The sequence below is a fragment of the Limanda limanda genome, chromosome 16 (genome assembly GCF_963576545.1).
Source record: "Limanda limanda chromosome 16, fLimLim1.1, whole genome shotgun sequence".
Classification (NCBI taxonomy): Eukaryota; Metazoa; Chordata; class Actinopteri; order Pleuronectiformes; family Pleuronectidae; genus Limanda; species Limanda limanda.
In genome coordinates this window covers 15,826,558-15,849,740 of record NC_083651.1, presented here as the reverse complement: position 1 = coordinate 15,849,740, position 23,183 = coordinate 15,826,558, and the positions used below count along the sequence as shown (strand labels likewise).

Here is a 23,183-nt window from a genome sequence, read left to right as displayed (position 1 = left end):
TACTGCTTGCCTAGAGCACCACGTTTGCCTAAAAAGGCCCAGATTTGTTTAGGGATATTTTGGCAACATTTGGTATTTTATAAAATGAGCAACTTTAGGCTCACATCCATTGTCCGGGCCACAAGAAGGCCAGAAGTGCCTCATCATTGCCAGGGATGGCCCACATCCATCTACTTTCTTAACAGGGGGGAATTAACTAGACTAACACCAGAGCTCTTTTCACGCACTCTACAACCTTAGAGTTGACATTGCAAAGTTAGTTTGGCCCAGATTTGGCGTTAAACACTACCATCCGGCCCACATACCCAAAGGAATGATGGCACTTGGGCGGTCCACTTCTGTTTGCCAGATCTGGGCCACAAGTAAGCCATAGCAATACCGAGCATAACACAAAGGAGCCAAAGGTGGCCAGAATTTGTTTTGAGCTATTGTGGCTGTATTTACCATTAACCACATGGTCCAATTTAGGCGCACACCTATTTTCTCTTGGGCCAGAAGTGCGGCATCATTGCCTGAATTGGCCCACATTAACGCTATTTTACTGCCGAGAGATTTAACAGGACTAAAATCACACCTCTGTTCACACAGGAGGTTTTTATCTGCAGTTGGAAAGTGCGCACTCATTCTGCTAGGATGAGACCTTGGAGTTGTTTCAATGAGAAATCTGTGGCTGCAAAGAAAAGCTGAATAGCTGTTAGTGACAGTTTCATTGCTGGCGTCAATAGAGGGGGACAATAACCCAGGAAGGACGGCAGCTCAGCACTATAGTCCGAGGCTGACGTGTGTGTCAAGTGCGACACAAAGGAGGCCCGAGAGCGTCAAGTGTTACCTCGTACAGCGGCGCGCAAATTCCGTCAATCCACTCCAGCTGTAGCCCCGGCAACTCGTCCTTCCGGTTCCGATCAAAGATGGCCTGAAACACAACAGACAAAAAAAAATTGAATTGAACCTTCATTTGTGCTCACACTGGAGAAACAAAGGGGAAATGTGGTTCCTATGTTTACTATGAAATCAGGCTCCTGCTCCCTAATGTGCCGCTTTGGTTAAAGACAACTGAGTTTATTTCATGTGATGTATTTTTCTATTCTTCTTCATTCTGCTGCAGCCGAAAACGGAAAGAGGCTCCACCGAGGCTGCGCTTTAGAGATAGTTACTGGTCTACGACTTTAGAAGTTAATATTTAATTTCCAACGCCCACACACGGAGTGTTTAAGGTTTGAGACAAGCGGCGGACCGGAGGCTACTGCATTAGTTATTTCAGGGGGGAAGCAATGTGGCCTGGCTCGATTAGTCAACAGCCATTAATTGCAAACAGAAAGGCTGCTGGGTTTTTTCCTCCCCTTTAAGAACTTGCAACACAATTGAGCCTTCAAAGCTCCTCAATCAAACAGACAGTGGGCTACTCTGCTCCTGTGCTGTGGCTTTGAGGACGATATGAATAAGTCATGAATTAAGACAAACATCTTCATTAGGGCCAAAGTCTCTCTGTTTTTATTATTATTACTCTGGATGAGAAAATAAATGAATTTATTACCTCTGCCAAGGACATCACGTGTTCACCCCTGTCTGTTTGTTTGTAAGTTGGTTTGTATGTTTGTGAGCAGGATTACACAAAAACTACTGAACAGATTGGCACAAAATTTGGTGAAAGGATGTAGTATGGGTCAGGGTGGAGCCCATTAAAATAAGGTGTGAATCAGGATCAGGGGGTGGATCCATGATTTTCTTTTTTTCTTTTGTGAGATAAGGCATTTTTAAAAATGTTCGCCATTTTCCCAAGAAATGATTCATTGATATTGATGGAAAGAAATCTGGCACATTAGGGCACTGACATTTCTGAGTGAATGCAGCTTGAATAAATTCAAGAGCTGTTGGGGTTTGGCAGATGTGTGCACTCTACTCAGCACGATTCTAGAGTTCTCAACTGGGTTTGTTTGTTAGTTTGCAGAACTATGCAAAAATCACTTAACTGAATTCAATGTCACTTGGTGGACGGATGCTTTATGGGAGAACCGGTAATTTTTTACTGCAAATCCAGGATTTAGTTTCACTTTCTTCAACATCACGAGTTGATTTTCAACATCTACCTTGATTTCTCTGAGAATAATTCATGGATGTTCCTGAAATATCTGTCATATTTGGGGAACTGGTATTCCGAAAATCCAAATAATAAACTGGATTTAGTAAATCTAAATGTTTCATAAGGCTGTGGACTACTGGGCCTTGGCGGAGTGTAGGAGAGCTTCAGTACAACAAAAAGCCTCCTGTGTTTACAGCTAAATGAATAGAAAGGTCAGTGTTTGTTGTGAATCCTATGCAGAAGGTTTTTATTGTTTTTTAAAAAAAAAAAAAAAGAATGATTGTCCGCAGTTTTGCTCCGGGCACAGCAGAGAGGCAGTGGAGCGGTCAAGCTGACAATACACTTTTCTCACACAGAGACACAAGCACTCATGTCTTCTACGCAGTCAGTGTGTATATATATATTCATATACAAATGTATAGAACTGCAAGAGAATATATCTCCAGCCCCATCAGCCTGTGGAGGTCACAGAGGTGAGACAAACTACAAAAAGCACTAAGCTGCAGAAGGAGACGGCTGGGTGCACTCACCGAGGGTGTGAGCTTCAGCTCCGATCTCTCTCGGTCCCCCTGCTCGAAGAACTCGCTGGTCACCAACTCTGCCACCTGAAAACACAGAGGCAGGACAGCAACTGTTTTCATGGTCCTGTAGGCTGTCAGCTGAATGCTGAAAGATGAATGAGCTCAATGCATCAGATCATCCTGGTCTGTAAACTTTGCCCTCACAGTTTTCTAAACCCCAAATATACCACATTGCTTGTTTTGCCCAAACAACGGTCCACAACAAAACATTTGTTTCTAATTACCCAGGACAAAGAAAAGCAGCATTTCCTCACCATTAGATTCTGGAGCAAGGGCAATTTGTAGTGTTTTGTCTAGAATTTGTCCAAAAATTTATCATTTATAGCTGAGTAGGCAGATTTGATATTTATATTCCCCACCTTGCGTGATATTTCCCAAGGTTTAGTGACAGCACCGAGATCACACGCCGTCATCATCATGGACCTGAAGGAATCAGACACACAGATTTATTTAATTCGGTTTTATTTCAGCCCCTTTCACCTTAAGAAGACAAAGTATTTGCTATCTCTGTGTGCAGGACGTTACCTGCACATGTCTCTATGAGCCTTTACATTCCAGTTGTATTCTCCTTTGCTGACCAGCTCAAAGAACGTGTTTCTGTTCCTGCAGAGAAACACAACGTCCACTCATGAAGGTGTACATTACTCAAAGTCCACAAGGGGGCGGTACTAGCTAAAAGAAGCCTACAACAAACAGCATGAAGGAACTGGGCAGTTTATTGTGACAGTGGAGATTTAACAGTTTAATAAACATACTCAAAGTAGAGTGTGAGGTCTGTGGCCAGGATGGACTGTTTGAGCAGCTGCATGAGGTCTCCGTACTCCGTGGACGACAGGTTGGAGAAGATGTTGTGACCCTGTGGAGAAAAACACTGCACGTCACTTTTCTGCCTGGACACAAAGAGCCTGAAATAGCAGGTTATAGCTCCCATTTGTCTTCCCTTATTTGCATTTAATTAATAATATAATTAAATATCAACCTAACTGTTGTATCAAGCTGATCCGTCATAGTTTAATCTATCATATATTATTATTCTTTTTCTGTTCCATAATGATTTTGACGCAATTATTGCTAAATGTATTCATTTTTAGGATTTAAGAATATTATTTTTTATTATAAGCGTCATTTTAAAAGTAAATTATCATCTTCTAATAACCCACTTGTTCCCCAGATTTGCTCCCTGTTTGCTTCGTACAGAGATTTTGGATTAACGGGTAAATGTCTACTACAAATTACCATCTGTGTCAACAAAGGATGTATCACAGAGATAAAGAAAAAATTATCTGAGATTTTCTTTGTTGAAAGTCTTAAATGGATTTGTATTTGTGCAGCTCAGTGTAAGCTACAGCCTGGTTCCACACCTCTTAATTCTGAAAATCAATTCAGTAATTGAATTATTGAAATGAATAAAACCTGTATGATAATAGCTTTAGCACAATGGCAAATCATTAAGATTATCAAGATGTTCTTGATAATATGAAAGGGAAATTTAAATTAAGGTTAGTTTGTCTTCTATTTGAATATGTTGTCAACACGTATATCGACCTTAGCAGACATTTTGGTCTGTTATATAAAGGAAATCACATTACTAACAACATCATTCCACTGACTTATTTGTGTATATAGTGTGAGTATATATATATTGTTGTATATTGATCCCTACAATGGAGTGAAAGAAAATGGCATCACTAATCTCTGAAAGCAATCCCACAATGCAATGTGTCACATTTAATAGATGTGAAAATTACAGTTGTGCAACTCCACAGCTGTCAGTGGTAATGACACCATGACACTGATTAATAATCTCAATTTACTTCGCACTGTGGAGTAAAGTGTTGAGTGTTTATGAATGGAATAATGAATCAGTGAGCGAGGGAGCCGATGCCGCTTTTCTACTTTGACTCTTTCATTAATAAAGAAGGTTTGCACAAGGTACAAACATCTGAATGGATCAGCGGTGGACAGAAGGGAACCTAGCAGCTCGGCTCTTATTAAGTGAGCAGCTTCTCCCACTGGAATCTCAATGATTAAAACAGGCCTCTCCCCCCGCTATGTATTATACATTCATTCACTCCTTAGACACCTCCCTCTGGAGGAGGAAGAGCCTCTGTGGAGAACATGGAGGATGAAGAGGTGATGACAGTGAAGGATGGATAATGAGCTGTAAAAATAAAATAAAATAATATCTTTTAAACAGACAGTTTTCTTTCAAAAGCTGACAATTCCAGTACGCCCGTCTCGGCCCGCCCCCCCTCCCTCCCCCTGTGAATCCCTTTCATCAGCTCGTGTGCTCACATGAAATATTGAACCGTGCAACAGCAGAGACACATCACACTTCTCTCGTTCTGTCACAACTAGAGCGGATGGCGGAGGGTGGCGAGTGACATAGGAAGTGGAACCGGCGAGAGGAAAGTGATGGGGACCAAAGCGAGCGGGTGACGTTTAAAAGTTAACATTTTAATTAGCGGTTGGAGAGGGCCGGCCGATTGCATCGCCAGCTTTCTCCTCTACTTGAGTCAGCCCCGCTATTCATTTATATGCTAATAGGACAGTGCTAGTTCAGACCCAGTATCAACGGAAACCATTATGATGTTCCGAGCAAACATTTGTCAGCTTATACTGTGTTGTCAGCAGCAGGATAATGAAGACGCTGGAACCTAAGCCTCATGTGAGCTGCTCCCGCCAAACATCGTTAATTACAACCGCACGCAAACCCAGTCACCTGGTAAAATGTCTCTCTCAGCCAATTACCACCGAATCTATCGCCTCTGTAATTACATTGATTTGAGGGCAGAGCGAGCGATTCTTTACTCGCTCACATACAACAGACATGGAGCCACCATATGGTTACCTTCAGGCTCAGTGGGCACAAACTCTTCATCTTTCTACGGAAAGGTGGACTTCAACTTTTTGATTAATGTGCATGCTTATAGCGAGTAAAGACGAAGGTATAGTATGTAAGAAAACGTTGAAACTTTGATACTAGGCAGCAGAAAACCAAAACCTGTCCATTTAAAAAAGGTTATACACTAATTTATCAACCTTCGAGTTCTTGGTAGCTGGATAGAACCTTAGGATAGACCAAGGCTAGCTGTTTCCCCTTGTTTCTAGCCTTTATGCCAAGCTAAGATAACCTCACACTGTGTGGCTTTACAACCCACTGTTCAATCAATAAATGTAGATTTTTTATATATACATTTGTTGGGAATTGTGATTTAGTTTCATCAGAGAACAGTTTATTTATCTAGTTTACAGCTTAAAAACAACATTTAGGTGCATATAGTTTCTCTCTGAGTGCTTTTAATGTAGATTTTTTTTTTTCTGTCGTCCCACTGAACTGAGACACAATTCAACCGTGGATATTACCCATAATCCCTTGCTCCCTGAACGAGAAGAGTTGCTGCAGTAACAAATACCCAAAACTCTGCTTAGAATTTTACTTGTTCATACTGAATATTGGAGATAAACTCTGGTTTTTAATGACTTCTGAGTCTTTTTAACCGAAACACTGCTCAGCATTACTCTTGAAGACCAAACTTAAAAATTATGGCTTCTCCACAGGTGGAACAGTGTTAAAGGGTTTAATACTCAGCGGTAAATGCTGTTTGAAAATCATATCACAAAGTGTATTGCACAAATACAACATGCCGTGGTAGAATGCAATTATGGCAGAAGCTTCATGAAAACGTTAGCGCACCTCACTCTGCAGGATCATAACAGCGTGGTTGAAGTGGTGGTGCTCCAGTGTAGCAGAGGTCCCATAAAGCAGAGCAAGGGCTGAGCCAGTCCTGAAACACACACACACGCACACGCACACACACACACACACACACACACACACACACACACACACACACACACACACACACACACACACACACACACACACAGACACACAGAGGGATCAAGAAGAGGGATAACATCATCAGCATTCAACACATACTGAGAAGCAACGTCTGCTGTTGAGTCTGTTTTAATTCCCTCAACCAATTCACTCTGCACGCTGTCGCCAACTTATGGCTCAGTAATAACAGAGTCATAAACCCAAACTGCAGTTGAATTTCAACTCATCAACATTGTCTATGATCATCATTTCAATTGGAATAGAAAAACTGAGGCTTGTATAGTCAGTCAATATAGCCAAGGTTTTTAGGTTCACGAAATGCTGTGTTTTTGTAATATTCGTTCTGCATTCTTATATTTTTAATTTTGATATCATTTCCACAGTAAATGCTCCAATAAGAAATTAAAGAGAGGACAAACATCACCTAGAATGACAAGAAGTGAAGATGGCTGCAGTAGGTCGGAGAGAACATTCCAAAAAAGATGTTCAATGTGAACATCAAAGTGAAAAGACGAGAGCTTTATTATTTTCTCCTTTGTCTTTTGTCTCGAAAAGCTAATTTTGAACTCAGTAGTCGTCTATATTCAGATCAGTTATATCAATAAAATGATCAAACTTTATTTCTTACAGCTGATGTGATGAAACTGGCAACACAAGCATTTCAACAGTAAGACGAGTCCTCATGGAGCCAAATAAATCAGTCAATTGGGACGTGATCAACAAAATAAAATAAAAATCTTGTCTGAAATCATTTTTTTAGTCTGCGGATAAAAATATCAAAACTGTTATCATTAAAATGTCTAATTAAGCTCATGATTATGTGTCCACCTGGTTTTCCTCTTGCTTTCAGATTCATTTTTACCGAAACAACCTCAGTGAGGAAAGAGAATTTAAGAAATTTGACAACAGGTTTAGCTGCAGTGTTTACTGGCTCTTCGTTAGGCAGGCCCTTATATAAGCCTTACACAACTTCCCTCTTCACTCTTGCTGATCTGGGTTGAACTGACAGCTGCAGGTGGGAAAACACACGATAAACTGTGTGTGGGAGGGAGCGTGTTTATGTGTGTGTTTGACACCGAAGGACAGAAAGTGGGGAACACTCACTTTGCCTGAAAAGCGTTGTTGGTGCCCCTGTGGTCCAAGTCGTGGCACACACAGCCGACTATAAGCGCTAAGATCTCCACCTCTGTCAGAGTCTCCTGGAAGCCCGCCGTCTGATTGGCACAGATGAGAAAACACAAACACTATGAGGAAAACATCCGCATCTCTTCTTCTCTTATTCTGCGAAGCTGTGAGGAGAACATTGAATAAAAATGGAAAACACTCCGACAGCAGCAGCAGCATCCTGAAGAAGAAAAAACAGTATCTCCCTAAAATGCCAGTGGGACTGCGGTAACGCAGTCACACTGGGAGATTTATGGCTTGGATGAATGGGTTCTGGAGGCCATGTGCTGAGTGAGTCACTATAGGTCATTGTCGGGGTAGAGGCAAAGATAGCACAGCCCTCTCTCTCATTAAAACACATGGCAGGAGAGTGCAGGGGTCCAGAACAGCTTACACACGACTATTTCATTTCCCTCTGCCAATAATCAATTCAGATGGGACACCATGTATGAATGCAGCGCTTGATTTAATGAAGTACACCGTGCTGTTTGTGTTAAAGTGTGCGTTATAGTGTGTTGCCCCAAGGACCCAGATCAAATGCATGAAGTCATTCTCCTGGGGTCTCTATTTAAATAAACACCTCTGTGTGGCTCTGCACAGAATGGGCTGTCTGTGCCATTAGCAACGCAAAGAAGTCGCCGTTTAACTGTGCGATTTGAGCGCAGGTCAAACAGAAATGTATCATCAGCCGTCTCACTTTGACAGAACAGGGCAACGATAAGCACTGAAGTGGTGCATCATAACCGGACCCTTGATTAACCTTAACTCCTCCTACAGCTCCCTCTGCCTCACTGACCTCACGTGGTCGAACAAGTATTAAGCTTGTTGATTTGAATAGAAGCACAGCTGAGATAATGTCAGGTAAAGAAAAGGTGTGATACACAGATTTTTATTCCTTCATGTGAGTTTTATGAAATATTTGCAAAATATGTCAGGATAACAGGGGATACTCTCCTAATCTCGGCCAAGTAGATTATGTTTTCACCTCTGTCCGTTTGTTTGTCGGTTGGTTTGTTTGTAAGCAAGATTACACATGAAATTTGTTGGAAGGATCACTCAGGCATTGTCACAACGAATTAGTTTGTATCTCTGCTTTTGCTGAGGGCGTTATTTGAGTGGGCGGCCCATCACTGTAGCTCAGGAAACCATTAAGATACACACTGGCAAAGTAATGTGGCAATGTGTGTCCCAGACCACATCTGATGGTATTCTGAGTGACGTATCTTAGGTATATTCACGCCGGGTTTAACTACTTTAACTTAGAAAAAATTTGAAAAATTACCTCTGGACTGGAAAGCCACCTCAAGTCATTACACACTTTGAAAAGTAGCTTCCAATGTGAATGTGTTAATGTTAACTTGGGTCACTTCCATCTCTCTGAAGGGCACAACACTGGTGTTTTTATGATTCATTTGCATATGTTTAGATTATCCTTTTTCTTTGGGCATCGTAATCATGCACAAATTGGAAAGAGGTGTCAAGGTGTTGTTTAATTATAACACATTTTGTCACACCAACTCAGCGTCTCGATTTTTTCAAAATTCTGACTTCACAGCACATAAAGACCCCGAAGTCGGACCAATGACTTCACAACTCTGGAAATGGGACCTTCGGAAGAGCATGTGAACATGTCTGACTCATATACTGATCTGGAGTTATCATGATTTTTACCGTTAACATGGCAAACATGCACTGGCAGACGTTGAAGGCGTGTCTCCAGTTGTGGTAAAGGACCATTCTGTAGTTCTTTCTGACAGTCAGCAGCCATCTGCACAGCGTCTGGAGGGGAAGACCGAAGAAAGAGACGAGCACAGTAGTCAGCAGTCGTGTTCTAGGGGGAAATTCTTTCAAGTATTCAAAGGAAATAGACAAAGAGAGCCGGTGGTCTTATACCTCGTAGTCAATCTTGAATTTCTGCAGCATTCCCAGCTCCATGAACATCCTCAGCGCGGCTGTTATCATGGCGTCAACGTCCAGAGAGAAATCGTCAAAGGACAGCTTGTCGATGCCCAGCTCGCAAACCAGGGGGATGTTAGCAGCCTGTTTCGTCATTTAAGGATATGAAGAAAAAAAAACATAGAGGAAAAAGAGAATAGGAGTTCAGGGAGGTCAGAGGATGCTGAGCCATTTTCTCATGATACGTGGAAATATGGAGATATGCTAATTAAGACTCCGAGGACTCATTTGGTGAGGGTTAAGATTAATGAGGGAGGATTTCACTGTTATTTTCCTTTCAGAGCTCATTGACACACACACGCAGTTTTTGCGGAAGTAATCAACAGCTTCCCCCCAACACACAATTAAACAAACAAAAACACACAACACATACGTGATTCCAATTAACCCGAAGGAGCCATGTCTCCTCTCTTCAAAGTGGTCTAATGAGGACGACCCACAGATATTTCCTCTATGGCTCTTGTCAGCATTTATATCATGTTGTGACGTAACCTGCATTTCATAACAAGGAGTCAAAACTGTCTGAGAAAAATCTGTGTTACACTTTGGGTGTACTCTGTTCCCTGCCTGTGTGACAGCCACCAGAGCCGCGATGTTTCCCTCTGAAACGTTTGCCTGTCAGGTCAGCATGTCTTCTCCTCTCTCTTAATTCACGGCCCCAGGTTAAAAAAAAAAATGTGTCAGCCAGGTTTGTGTGCCGGCGCTTAGGCTCGACTCCGAATGTAGAGCAGTTACGAAAGAAAGAAGGGGGGAAAGGCAGGTGCTGGATGAGGGGGCTGGGAGATCACACCATCACACTGGAAAGCAGGGTTCCTGCTTCACGCTAATGGCCACAGGGGAAAATCCTACACATGAAAGTGCAGGAAAATAGGTCATATCTATATTTCAGAAATGTCACGCCAATTAAAAATGTAGATATTTTCATTTTTCATCTGTGTAAATAATGCATTGGGAATGATTGCCTGTTGATTGGAGTAATCCATTTCAAATAGCACAATTAGTTTATTTTCACTGGGGAATTCTTGGCCCATATTTGTGCTTTACGAGCCGGCCGCGGTTCTTTGGAGGAACCCGAGAATGAAGTCTGGATGACAGGCTGTCAATAATTCCTCTGTGTTGCCATAGATTTGTTTTCTTCCCCATTAAAGTTAATGAGATATTGTTATTTAATTAGAAAGTAAATCTTAATTAAAAGGCCCATGAGCACCACAAATGCATTGTGGGCTAAATGTCCGAGAGTTTACCTTCCTGTGAACCATTACATTTAAACATCAGAGAAATCTATTTTACTTAGGTTGTTTTTGTTTCACACTTTAATGAAGCAAAGGGGTTCAGTCAAATTATAATGCACCTTTAATACTGTTATTGTCTGTAATATGTCTTAATTGATATAACAAAACAACATATAAGGGAACACAGTGAGAAGGAGAACAATGAAATTATATTACTGCAATTATCTGCACCTCCAGAGAAAAGCTGATAATCATAAGTTGTAATCCACACCAGGAGTAAACACGCACTGCAGACTACAGGAGACGCCGTCCGCAGCAGAAAGCAGGCAGTGACGTATGCAACCTATTTTGTCAAAGGATGTGTTGGATTACTCCGGGTCACTAGGGTGTGAGGAAAGAGTCCAAATCATCCCTCATCCTCTGCTTTGTGGGAGCAGAGTCTTTGAGTACAGTTATTCAGCTGCAATTTCCCTTTGAGCAACATTAAGGGAAAATACACTAAAAGGAAGTCATTAGTTAATCAGACAACAGGATATAAACCCAATTGAAATTCATGGATACTCGTGTACATATTGGTACGTTTTATCCTTGAAAATGCACCAGAAAATCTTAGTTGCAGATAAATGGGGGGGGGTGGGGGGGGGGGTGGAAATAAGCAACAAAGAGAACCTGTGCTCACTGGAGTTTTACTCCTTCTGGATCTAAAATCTTGATAACCAAGTATTTTGTAATTAATGAAACCGACACTTAAGTATAACTTGAAAAAATGCTTCATGAGCCTCATTTTAAAGCAGGCGACAGCTGATCTACTGTAAAATTACAACTTTCTTTTTGTAATATCACAACATTATTCTATTATTATGACTTTATTCTCACAATATTATGACTTTAGTCCGATTCGAATGTGACTTTGTACTCATAACATTAGAATAGCAATGTCACAATATTACGACCGCATTCTCAAAATCTACTATTTTCCCCCTGTCGTTGATTCTAACTTCGTCAGATAAAGTCCACTGTGAACGTTAATGGGATAACAATTCAGGAATGAGATACTTTAGGCTCTAGTTAAACAGACAAAGGCTTCAGAACAACAGTGTCATGATATGTGACTTTAATATCGGTGCTGAGCACAGAGTTTGAAAAACGAATCCCCCAGACCACTGTAAATATTGAGAGAAACAAATGGGATTTGCTGAGACGACTGTAATGAAGGCAACTGTGAATATCTGTTACCTTGAATTTGTCAACTTCAGTCTTGGAGCAAGTGGCATGGTAAGACAGCACCTGCAAAAATGATGAAACAGTGTCACTCAGGATATTTTTCAGTTTATTAAAAATAACCAGTAGGGCTCCAGGAGCAGGACTGTTGCTGCGGATGCAACTACTGTACATTTGTTTCACTGCATTTCGGCAGACCTTCCAGAAAAGGAAGCTAACACTCGCCTGTAGAACAGTCTACAAGAGCAGCGGTGCCATCCCGGATTCCATCGCCATGTTCCCTTCATTTCCTGAGAGAAATACCTCGCACAGACCTGCAGTTGCTTATTTGATCATAAACGCTCATGTTTATTCAGTGCTACCAGGAGCGATGCATCTACATATTAGTGCATTCTGTGTCCCTCCTTTGACTGCTCTGTATCTCTCTGTTCTCCACGTCTTCTATCTGGAAACAGAGCAGTGCTAACTAACTGTAATGCACCCGAAAGCTCCCTATTTTAATCTAAGGACAAACTGTTAGGCCGGTGTGCTGCACGGCCACATACTGCAGGGCAGATGAGGGATTGCTTTTCACCGCCGCTCATTAATTTTCAATAAAACCTTTGTGGGGAAGGTTATGTGCAAAAAGAGATCAGCACTTTTTTGCAGGCGCACATTCTTGTAGAACTATGAGACTAAGAAGTGGAGCCAAGCACGAAGACCCCCGGAGTGAGAATAAGTCAGATCTTATATTAGCCCTATACAGCAGCCATTGTTTCCTGTGCGTTCTGGGTAAATGTTTCAGCGCGGAGCGTGTGTTGACAGGGAAGGAAAAATAAGATAATGAAATAGAAGAACAAATAAGATGAGCAGCGCAAAATCATCTGAGGGAGGGGAGGAGGCTAACATAAACACAATGAACATACAGGCATGGCAAATGGAGACTGAAGAAGACTAGCAAATTATACAGCAGTAAAAATAAACAGAGTCCAATATATTTTTTATTTGTGTAGGGGCTTCACTCACGTACACAATTGACCAGAGGACTTTGTTATTTGGCTCTTTTCGTCAGGTATGTTTTATGTGTTTCAATGTCCTGTTTTACTCCACTGCAGAGGTATGTCACACTTTTTGTCATATAAATGTCTGTATTTTAGCCTCTGTTAGTACATTTGTGGGTTTACTTACTCTCTTAAAGTTATTGTGTAGCATGCTAACACATTTATCTTGTTTAAATTGAGAGGGGCTTGTGTAGGGGCAAGAGAATAAATGAGATCGCCTCCAAAGACATTTGATCTAATCAGAATGTTGTAGTAGGGAGCAGGAGCAGTACCGAATCCACTGAAGTCAACTCTCTGAAGCAGCATTACAGTTTGCATGGTAATGTTTTTATGCAATTGGAAGGAGAGATGATGATTTGTTTTTAATAACTTGGAAGGCAGGCAGGAAGGAAATTAAATGTGATGTTGTGTTCTTACATCCAAAGCCACGGACTGTTTGGCCCAAGACTTCTTCACCTGGTCGTACATGATAGTGTTGTTGATGCCCAGTCCACAAAAGATCACAAACGCCTAAAAACAGAATTAAAAACACAAACACTTTACCACAACCATTTCTATTATGACCGCAATATACTTTACATAGAAAAATTTAAAAATACAGGTAAAATACCTCAAAGAGACGCTGGTCTGCATCATAAAATGGTTTCCGGTCAAGCCTGTTCAGAACTTGAGCGACACCTGGTACACAAAGTGAGTTTATTCATACAATAGGAAGTTAACAATAAAGTTTTAAAGCTTGGTATTGGCAAAGCTCTGGTGCATATATCCTGCCTCCAATTAAAAGAGGATCAGACCCACATACTCTATGCCATTGACTAACATGCATTATTAATGGCAATTAAGCACAGAAACAACATCCCCTCACATAAATAGCAATGGTGATAGCTGTTGTGTCAAACTATATTAAAAATACCAGGAGACTTGGTGAAAACATTTAAAGTGATGAGCATACCACTTCATATACATTTACACTGACACATGGTTATGATTAACTAAATGCTGGATGTGTAATTCAACCAATGATCTTTTTGAACGGAATTCAGTCACGATGCTGCCAAGCCTCTTTATGTGAAATCAGTATTTCTTGTTTAGATGGTTTCTCTTATCAAATAATTTAAAACAGAAAAAGGTTTCGGTTGATAAAGCACACATGTGTAATTAGTATGATGAAACTGACATTTCCTGTCACACAAAAATCATTATGGTTCCACACTAAAACTTGATTTCAAAACACAGTTTTAAAATAGACTGGCAGTTAAGCTGTGTATCAGAGGTAGTCTGCCTCCATACCAACACACCTGAAAATGCAAATCATTATGCATGTACACTGGGAACAGGAAGCAGGAAGTAAACAGAAAGCAGATAGTCTATTTACTGTTGGTTGCAGCAAACACTGAGAACAAGAAACAGCAATGGTGAGAAGTAACACCAGGGGTCTCTTTTTCTTGGACCAACAATGAGGTGGAACCGTTACTGATTTTTTTTCCAAATATGTTTCTGCCAGTTTCTGACCCTTTTTCGAACTATGACGGAACCAGCAGTGATTCCAAAGTTCCCCGTTACAGGGGCTCAAAAACTCCTGGGGGTTGTGTGGATGGCAGGCGTAAACCAAGGGACCGTAATGCTTTAAAAAAAACAATTAGTGTGGATATAGCCTATATTAAAAATTAAAGATGAGTGTTAAGGCCATAAGTAAAGCATGTCAAGCATTAAAATGTGGAAATGTTGAGAATAAAGTTGAACAAAATCCATCTTTTTTTTATTTGTCAAATTGAGAATAAAGTCAATATGAAGGGAACAACTTGAACTTTCAAGATCAAAGTCTAATTTTAGGATTAAATTAAACTACCTAGTTTTGTGGATGAATTGGTGAAGTTGTACATTGTCTTAGTAACAAGGAAATTCTTTCTCTTTTATCAGTGTTCTTCAAAGAGATTGTGCCAAAAAGTGTGTCTTTTCAAAAGAAGAAACCAGGTAAACTTAGAGGAGGTGGCCACATTGGTGCAAACTGAAATAGCAGAAAATGGACAAATGCAAGTTAATGGATAGATACACCTTTACACTCTGAGGATGTTATGTCCCTACAGATTGCAGTCACTACTGTAAAGACTAATGAAGCAATTGAATTTATTCACAACATTTCTACTTTTTCCCAAAATGAAAAAAAAGTAATTGCTCAAAAATATCTATTTTATTAATCGCCAGGAGGTCAAACAAACCTGCCACAGAAACATTTTCTACAGAGGTGAACAGATTAGTGAGAACATTTTTCATCGTGGTGTCATTAAAATTAAAGTACAGGGTTGATGTTGCCTCTCATCAATTATTGCTGTCTCTGTAATTAGCATGTAGTTTGTGACGAGTTAAAGCGTAGGTGGCCCCGAGCATTTAAGCAAATGAAATGGCTGCTTCGAGCCCTGTGGCCATCACATAATCTTTAACTACACCACATTCCCACTGTCACAAGAGTTGTTTTCCATTACCATGAAAGATAATCAAAAACCATAACATGATAATTACTCACAGCTCCATTATTAGTTTTTATGCAAACCCAAAGTGTTTGTGTAGCTGTACGACGCCGTTTATCTATTGGGTGGGTTTGTGCTTACTACATTAAAACTCTCTTGGGAATACACCACATTACAAACAACTACACTGACCCTAACCAAACTCAACTCACAGTTATCTTAATAAAGTAGCCATTATTATAATGGAGCATGCAATGAACGCATATTGTGAAACAACAAACAGAGTTGTAAAAAATACCCTCTGTCTTTCGGTGACAAATTTTGTTTAAGATCCTTGTGAAGTGTGAGGCGGCTCAGCATCACATATCGAATATTCTAATCGTGATCATAAACTGATCCATCCTTTCCTGGTGCACCCTTAGTTTATCAGAGGGCTGCCAATAACCATCTGTTACCTTATCACATTTACATCTTTAATGTGATGAAAATGCTGATTTGATGCCAATTGTGCATCACATAATAATCTGGGACAAACGTCTTTAGTGATCTGCTCTGTTGTGAGCAGAGTGTTGAGTTTGATCTTGATAATCCATCATAATCAAACTGGAGTTACCAAAATACTAAGTCAATTTAGCTAAATAATTAATTTACTTATTTAAATGTTACCTTGTTGTGACGTAATGAATTTATCTGTGAATCTCTGACTCGCCTTATCTCCGATTTTGATAGAAAAAAAAGGAAATGGCTATTTTATCTGACTGTTTTAAATTGTAAGAGTTCCAGCTCCGTTTACGTCAGTGAATTTTGCTCCATGTTGCTAAAAGAAAGTGCTAAAATGGATTTTCCTCACATTGGATATTTGACAATAAACCTCATTCTTTTGGTTTAGTCACAACAATATTTCTTGCCGTCACATTCTGAAGGAGTTGGCTGAGACCTTGGCAGATGACAAAAGGACATTTGTTTTCTAACTGAATGAATCCTTGACTTAAGAATTTCATCCCCTGCTGCTGTGTTTGTATAATGGTTTTTCACTCTGGATCCTCAGGTGCCGCCCACACACACACGCCATTTCTTTCCCCCTTCACTGCTTCTTCTCTCTCCCTTCCCCGACAAATGCACTTACACCTACGCAAAGAAATGTGTATACATGGACATAATAAAATACACACACAAACACACAAACAGGTTTTAACCAACCAGCTAAAGAAAATATGCTGATCACTTTCCGATTAAATAAAAATCTAGCATTCAGCGGCTGTCTTTGCTCCTCCCTGCAATAGCAAGCACGCAAACCAGATGAGAGATCAATGATTTATCAGAGTGTCAGTGTGGCGTTGGCCCGGGGCTGATTCACAAACACAAAGCACACAGCCAGGAGAGGGGAACTCCACCTCCAGTGATGGTGCAGCATGGATCTAATCACACACATGCAGCTTCAGCTGATCGCACGCTCAGGCTCCCCCATCCCCTTGTCTGCTATGCAGCAGTAATGGAAGAAAAGACATTTAAAACCTACATTATAGAGCCTGTAAGTGCAGCACGGATGGGGTTTTTTGCATTCCCAATCAAAATAGCGTTAATTGCTACAACGTACAGTGACATTTTAAATAATTATGTACTTCCAAAATCCTAGCAACAGTTTGTGGAAGGTCCTTAACTGTTTGTACATGACCATGCCCATGTAAGGAGAGGTCGAAGAGATGTTTTTCCCAGTTTGGTTTGGAAGAACTGTAGTGGACCACACACAGCCCTGACCTCAGCACCATCTGACACCTTTGAAAGGGGTTGAAGGCCGACTGACTGTGAGCCTCGCAATCAGTGACAACATCACTAATGCTCTTGTGGCTTTAAATGAAAACAAATCCCTGTGGCTCTGTACTTAGCCACATTCTTTGGCCACAAAGTGTATTAGACTTCTCCAAATTTAATCACCTCATACCAACATAAATATCTATTGTTATATTCATCTATCAAGTAAGATCAGCAAGGAAGGAAACACTGTTTGTTAACATACCAATGATTTGGTGATTGCTGTTCCATATCGGGACACAAAGCACAGAGCGGATGTGAAAGTCCGAGAACTGGTCTGCCTAGAATTAAAGGGTGTAAATACAGTCATAGTATGAAGATTAACATTCATCCTCATAAAGAACACATTTCCACGAACATTACACTGAGAAAGGGTATGGAACTTCAATAAAAATATCGATAATCACACAAAAAGAAATTAGAAGACATCACCTTGGGCTTCAGTAAATCAGAATTTTCCAAACTTTTATTGACCAATTTATTAATCAACGTTATGAGGGGTTAAATGAATTGATCATAACAAAAATTCTAATAGTTTACATGTTTTTTAAATCTGCTTTTTTCCAAATAAGTCAAATTGTTTCACTTTTAATTTAATTTAGAGAACACTGCTTCCAATATCTTTGCTTTGCTAAAGCATTAAAAACTAAAATAAGTATACTCAAATCTTTACCAATTTATAAACACAAGACGTTTGTCGGCACACATAGTTAAAGGATTCTGTTAAGACCTATGCAGCATCATCAACGGCTGGTGTGGTTATCGTTTGGTCTGAAAGGGTCTTCACCCTACAGAGATCAATAGTGCTCCTATCCAGAATATTTTGGCTTCATTTCGGTATCGTGGGAGGAAGTGGAGACGCTGCGTCCACATTTCTTAACAATCTATTGTGTAAACAACACCGATATAGGTTCAAAGCACCACACCAGCCAGTGGAACTAAACAGGCCTCTTTGACGAAAGGCGAAATGTCCTCATCACCAAGCGGTAAGTGCAGTTATGATGTCATTCTCAAAGATATTAATTATAAATCCCTTTGACGTCAACTCTGAAAAAGAGAATATGTGTGTGTGTGCTCACCTCAGCATCAAAGCGTGGATCCTGATAGGCGTCGCTAATGTTCACAGGGAGTCCAGTGGAGGCAACCAGCTCCGCAATGCTGTTGTTGATGAGCCAGTCTGAGTAAGAGGATTTCTCCATACTGTCTTTAAAACTGGGGTCAGGGAATAAGAAGGAAAGAAGACACAACAAATAGAAAAGGAGAAACAGTGTTAAACCAAATGCGTTCACTTGCTTTTACCCAGAAGAAGTAAAAATATTTTTCCAACAGAACGTTCGCTGATGAAAATAAAGAATACCCCCCTTTTATTTCTTCCCAAGTACAAAAAAAACATATTCTCTATCACATCTAAACTGCAAGCTTGCAGAAGGCCTCTGTTATTCCCTCTTGTGGACCCTGTTTCTTTACGTCGACTTGCATTTAATGAAGTTCTCCTACAGTAGATATCGGTGAGCTTCTCCTGCAGCTTATGAAGTAATGAAAAGTTAATTGTGTGATTGTCTTCCTCATTGCCAGACGCCCCCACACTCTGCCACAGAAACACCTGCAGCCCTGCTCAGGCTTCCCATTTACATTTATTGCAGCAGGCTGTCACTGACTTTATACCTTCAAACACAACATGGTAAATGCTCAGTGCGACTCATTAGAATAAACATGGAGAGACGCTGATGTCAGATCTTTTGAATCCTTTTGATCTGGTGACGCAGCTGTGAATCTGAAACCCACGGTGAATGAACCTCATGAGTGAGATGGCAAGATACCTCACCCCTCCTTTTTCATTCTGTCTTTCTTTCCTCCTCTCTCCATTCTCGAAGTCATTTAGATACCTCAGACACACGAGCAGCACGTTACACTCGCTCAACATTATCCAGCCCAGGGGGCCGGTGGGGGATTTGTGATGCACATTAGAAAAATCTACAGTTCGCTGCTCGCCTTTTGACACCAAATTCATTCACCTAATTACACACATGAATCCTGCACAGCCGCTTTTGTTATTCAGATGAACCTTTGGGAAGACTGTGGGTCATGATCATCGCAGAGAAGCTGTGCTTTTTGAAATTTCAGCTTGACATTGAGCACTGTGTAGTTTTATCACTTGAAATCACAAACTGGCTGTTTATTAAATTATGTGTCACCAGAAACACGGACCACTAGGGAGCATGTTTAGCCAGTCGGACTAAATTGGCCGGTCAAGCACACTTGACATTTCTTTGACTACCACTCATCTCTTATGATTCTTGTCTTATGATTGGTGTAGTGGCCATCACTTCTGACTCGTTGTGACCATCAGATATGGCAAGTGCAGGGCTTGGGGGATAATTTGTCTTCCTTTCAGCATTTGGTTTTCATCCATAAACATCCCACACAATATTAAGCCTCTCCTCCTCCACTCAGCCTTGCCTTGCAGAGGAGAGCAGCAGCGAAAACCCAATTAATTAGGACTCCTACAGTATGCCTTCTATTCAGAATCAGCATCTTGCTCCCACAACACTACGGTGTATTCAATTTGTATACTTCCTTTACTTTTTGTCCTTGATGGAGGCTTTACAGATTCAGACAAAGCAAAGCTATGAGTAGAATTTACAGGTGCTGTGGTTCCAAAAGCGAATAAAGGCGAAGGCATGCTTATTTAGTACGTAGGTTACATCAGGGCAGATGTTACACCATACATACCTGTTTCCAGTGTCTGCACTACACTTAGGAGACAGCAGCTCAAATGACTTGGTGAACTTCACCACCTGAGAAATTTGAAAGAGAAGGATTCACTAAAGATCTTCAGAAAATTATTAAAACTACAAATGTTCAGAAAGATGGATATACACAGTTGGACAGCAGAGATAAAACAGTACCGGTGACTCAATATCCTCCAGCAATTGAACAGAGCAGCGCTCGCACTTAAGCAATGTCTGGGCACGGTGCATGATCTTCCTGACAATCTTCTCCAGGTCGGTCTGCTCCTCAAACAGATCATTGACGACCTCCAGGAGTGACTGCACACATGCAACAGAAAGAACACTGGCATTATTCCCGTTTTAAATCGAAAGAATAAGATATCTGTCTGAGATTTCATTTTGTTATCTTCCATCATAAATCAATGTAAGACATGAATAAGTGCATCTCTTAACATTTCCTGGGAGATTGAGATTATGGACAAGGCCCATCCCCCTCCGCTACACATCCAGAGAACAGGTCCATGCTGGGCTGCTCCGCAAAACCAAGTGGGCTGCAGCTGATCAATATTCAGCCGCAATAGCAGCGTCAGGGGGAGGAAGTAATGATCCTAGGGATCTGGGGTGGGTCTGTGGGGGGGTGGGCTTGTTCGTGGGCTTACCCGACTCCTGTCATACTCCTTCCTTGAGGCTGCGAAGAGTTGGGCATTGGAGATTGCGATACCACAAAATGGCAGGTACATCTGCAGCACCTGTAGACATATTGAATTGAGTCATTATGTACAGAAACTAGAATTACCAGCTCCAAGTGTGATCCTGAGCTAAGGCGCTTGAATAATGGCTAGAAAGGTGTTTTTGCAGAATAATGATGTAACATGGAAGCTGAGTTTAGGGCAAAGTTTGTTTACATGGAATCCAGTATTTCAACTATTGGCTTTATTCAGAATAAGACATTACTCAGAATATGACGTTTACATTTGTTGCTTTAAAACAATCCCATTCATATTCCAGTTTACAGGTTATAAAGCATAGTCTGATTATGACTCATGTCCTCATTAAGTCCTCTAGGCCTTCCAATGTTCCCGCAAACTTTTATAAAATATTGCCAATGTGATGTTTGCGCCTAAACACTTGAAAGTATCAACTTCCTTTAAGATGCCTAGCATAACCACGGTTTCTCCTTCACCCGGTTTCTTGTCGTCAGTACCCTCTTTGTTTGCATGGACTTTAATGATCTAATATTAACCTCATCAAGATAATCATCTGGATAAGACACTGGCAAGAAAACAGCATTTTATGATTAGCTAACTAAAGTCATACTTGTAATAAGCAAACTATAAGACGTGGAATAATCAGATTTTTATCAACTCCTGCAATCATCATATTTAAAATAATATATTTTTCAGAATAAGGTCAGAAGTCAGAGTACTGGGTAAGTCATTCAAAATCGATACTGTACCTCCTAGAACATTTCTGCCAAAATTTGAAGGAATTCCCTCAAGACAATTCTGAGATTTCACAAGAACAAACCAGAATTGAGCAAAGAGCAAACAAAAAAGGCTGCAAAGAACAAGAATGATGGCTGTTAAACTTGATTATTGACATTGCTGAAATTTAAAACACATAACTACATGAAACATTTGACTAATGTGTAATGAGGAAGCATTCAACAAGGGCTCAGAAGTTAGAGCGGGATGCACAACAACCAGAAAGTCGGTGGTTTGATCCCCAGCTCCTCCAGTATGCATTTTTCAAATGTCCTTGGGCAAGATACTGAGACCCCAATTTCCCCACAGGGCTGTGAATGGTGTCACCATTTTCCTTTGCAAAAAAAGTTTGTAATGTTATATTTTTGAACTGCCATATAATTAAAGCTGCTAGAAGAAAAAACGGGTTCTATTTGCATCCGCGAAAACTTAAGCTTTTCAACTGGAACAAATAAGAAATGGCTTTTCATTGGCATCATTACTCGCTAGGACAAATAAATCAATCTAACTGACATTTTACCATTTGACTGAATATTCATACACACTTACGCCTTGGGCTGATTCTATAAATACATTTTTTCTATCATATTTTCTTCACATAAGTAATCACTTGATGTGGCCTAATGACTATAGTTAATATGTGTCCTGAAATCGATTCAGCGTCTCACTTGTTTGGAATCAACCTACATTTCTTTCCTTCCTCAGCACTGTTGATGCATAGTGAACAACAATATGCACAAACGTCTGCAGAAGACGCAAAGAGGTGGCTGCAGTGCATTCAATACACAGGTTGAATTCTACACAACTGCAATTACTCCACAATGGGGCCTTATCTGGGAGACACTCGGGACCCGGTAACATGGAATCAATAGGATTTAGGGTTGTGTGCTTCCTTACTCTGCCTCTTTTGTTTGGATATCTATATTTAGGATCTGTGCTGCTGTGTAAACAATACAATCAGTGCAACAAACCCACTTATATTTACCAGTCCTCAGTGCGACCCGAGGGTAGGGACACTACGACAATAAATGAATGGGAAGTTACTCAGCTGTGGCTGCTGATACAGGGATATATATCTCTTTTCACCTTTCAGAAAAGATAATGTATCAATTAATCATCGGCCACAAATGACCATGTAAGGGGCTCAATCTTATCGCACTGTGATGAAAATGTGAAGCGTTTACCTCTGACCTCCTCAGGAAATATTTTTTAGGTAGTCCACAGGTTCACAGGCTCGAGTTCTGGGCCTACGTGAGGATATGATTTAGATTATGTACAGTTGGACAAATCAATACATGGTTTCCACTGGGTCAAAAAAATGTCTTAAATTTAATTATCAGAACTTTGGGCCTTAAATTAGACTAGGTCTTGAATACGTTTAGGTTAAAGTCTAAATGATGTTAATTTCCATTCAACAGTACTTCTGTTGCGCTTTAGGTCTGTTTTTCCTGAGGACAGTTTTGGCGGCATGCATTTGTAATGTCTCCATGTATTGTAGGTCTTTCCTAGCAGTATATAATTAGAATGCTGCAATAAAACTACGAACAAGAATTTTTCGACGTATAAGTA

At 40.5% G+C, this 23,183-nt stretch overlaps 1 protein-coding gene across 1 annotated transcript in view; it reads right to left on the bottom strand.

Annotated features, from left to right (window-relative positions):
- pde11a (phosphodiesterase 11a) overlaps nt 1–23,183 on the bottom strand; it is a 39,546-nt gene that overhangs the window by 6,700 nt on the left and 9,663 nt on the right. Inside the window, exons 3-19 of the mRNA XM_061088192.1 lie at nt 20,790–20,879; nt 20,308–20,448; nt 20,132–20,196; nt 18,478–18,610; nt 17,604–17,679; nt 13,729–13,796; nt 13,536–13,628; nt 12,094–12,144; nt 9,563–9,709; nt 9,341–9,448; nt 7,610–7,719; nt 6,359–6,449; nt 3,417–3,517; nt 3,187–3,264; nt 3,021–3,084; nt 2,611–2,685; nt 830–913 (exon numbers count right to left, since the gene is read on the bottom strand). Coding sequence (XP_060944175.1) covers nt 830–913; nt 2,611–2,685; nt 3,021–3,084; nt 3,187–3,264; nt 3,417–3,517; nt 6,359–6,449; nt 7,610–7,719; nt 9,341–9,448; nt 9,563–9,709; nt 12,094–12,144; nt 13,536–13,628; nt 13,729–13,796; nt 17,604–17,679; nt 18,478–18,610; nt 20,132–20,196; nt 20,308–20,448; nt 20,790–20,879 — 1,575 coding nt within the window. The remainder of the gene's footprint in view (nt 1–829; nt 914–2,610; nt 2,686–3,020; nt 3,085–3,186; nt 3,265–3,416; nt 3,518–6,358; nt 6,450–7,609; nt 7,720–9,340; nt 9,449–9,562; nt 9,710–12,093; nt 12,145–13,535; nt 13,629–13,728; nt 13,797–17,603; nt 17,680–18,477; nt 18,611–20,131; nt 20,197–20,307; nt 20,449–20,789; nt 20,880–23,183) is intronic.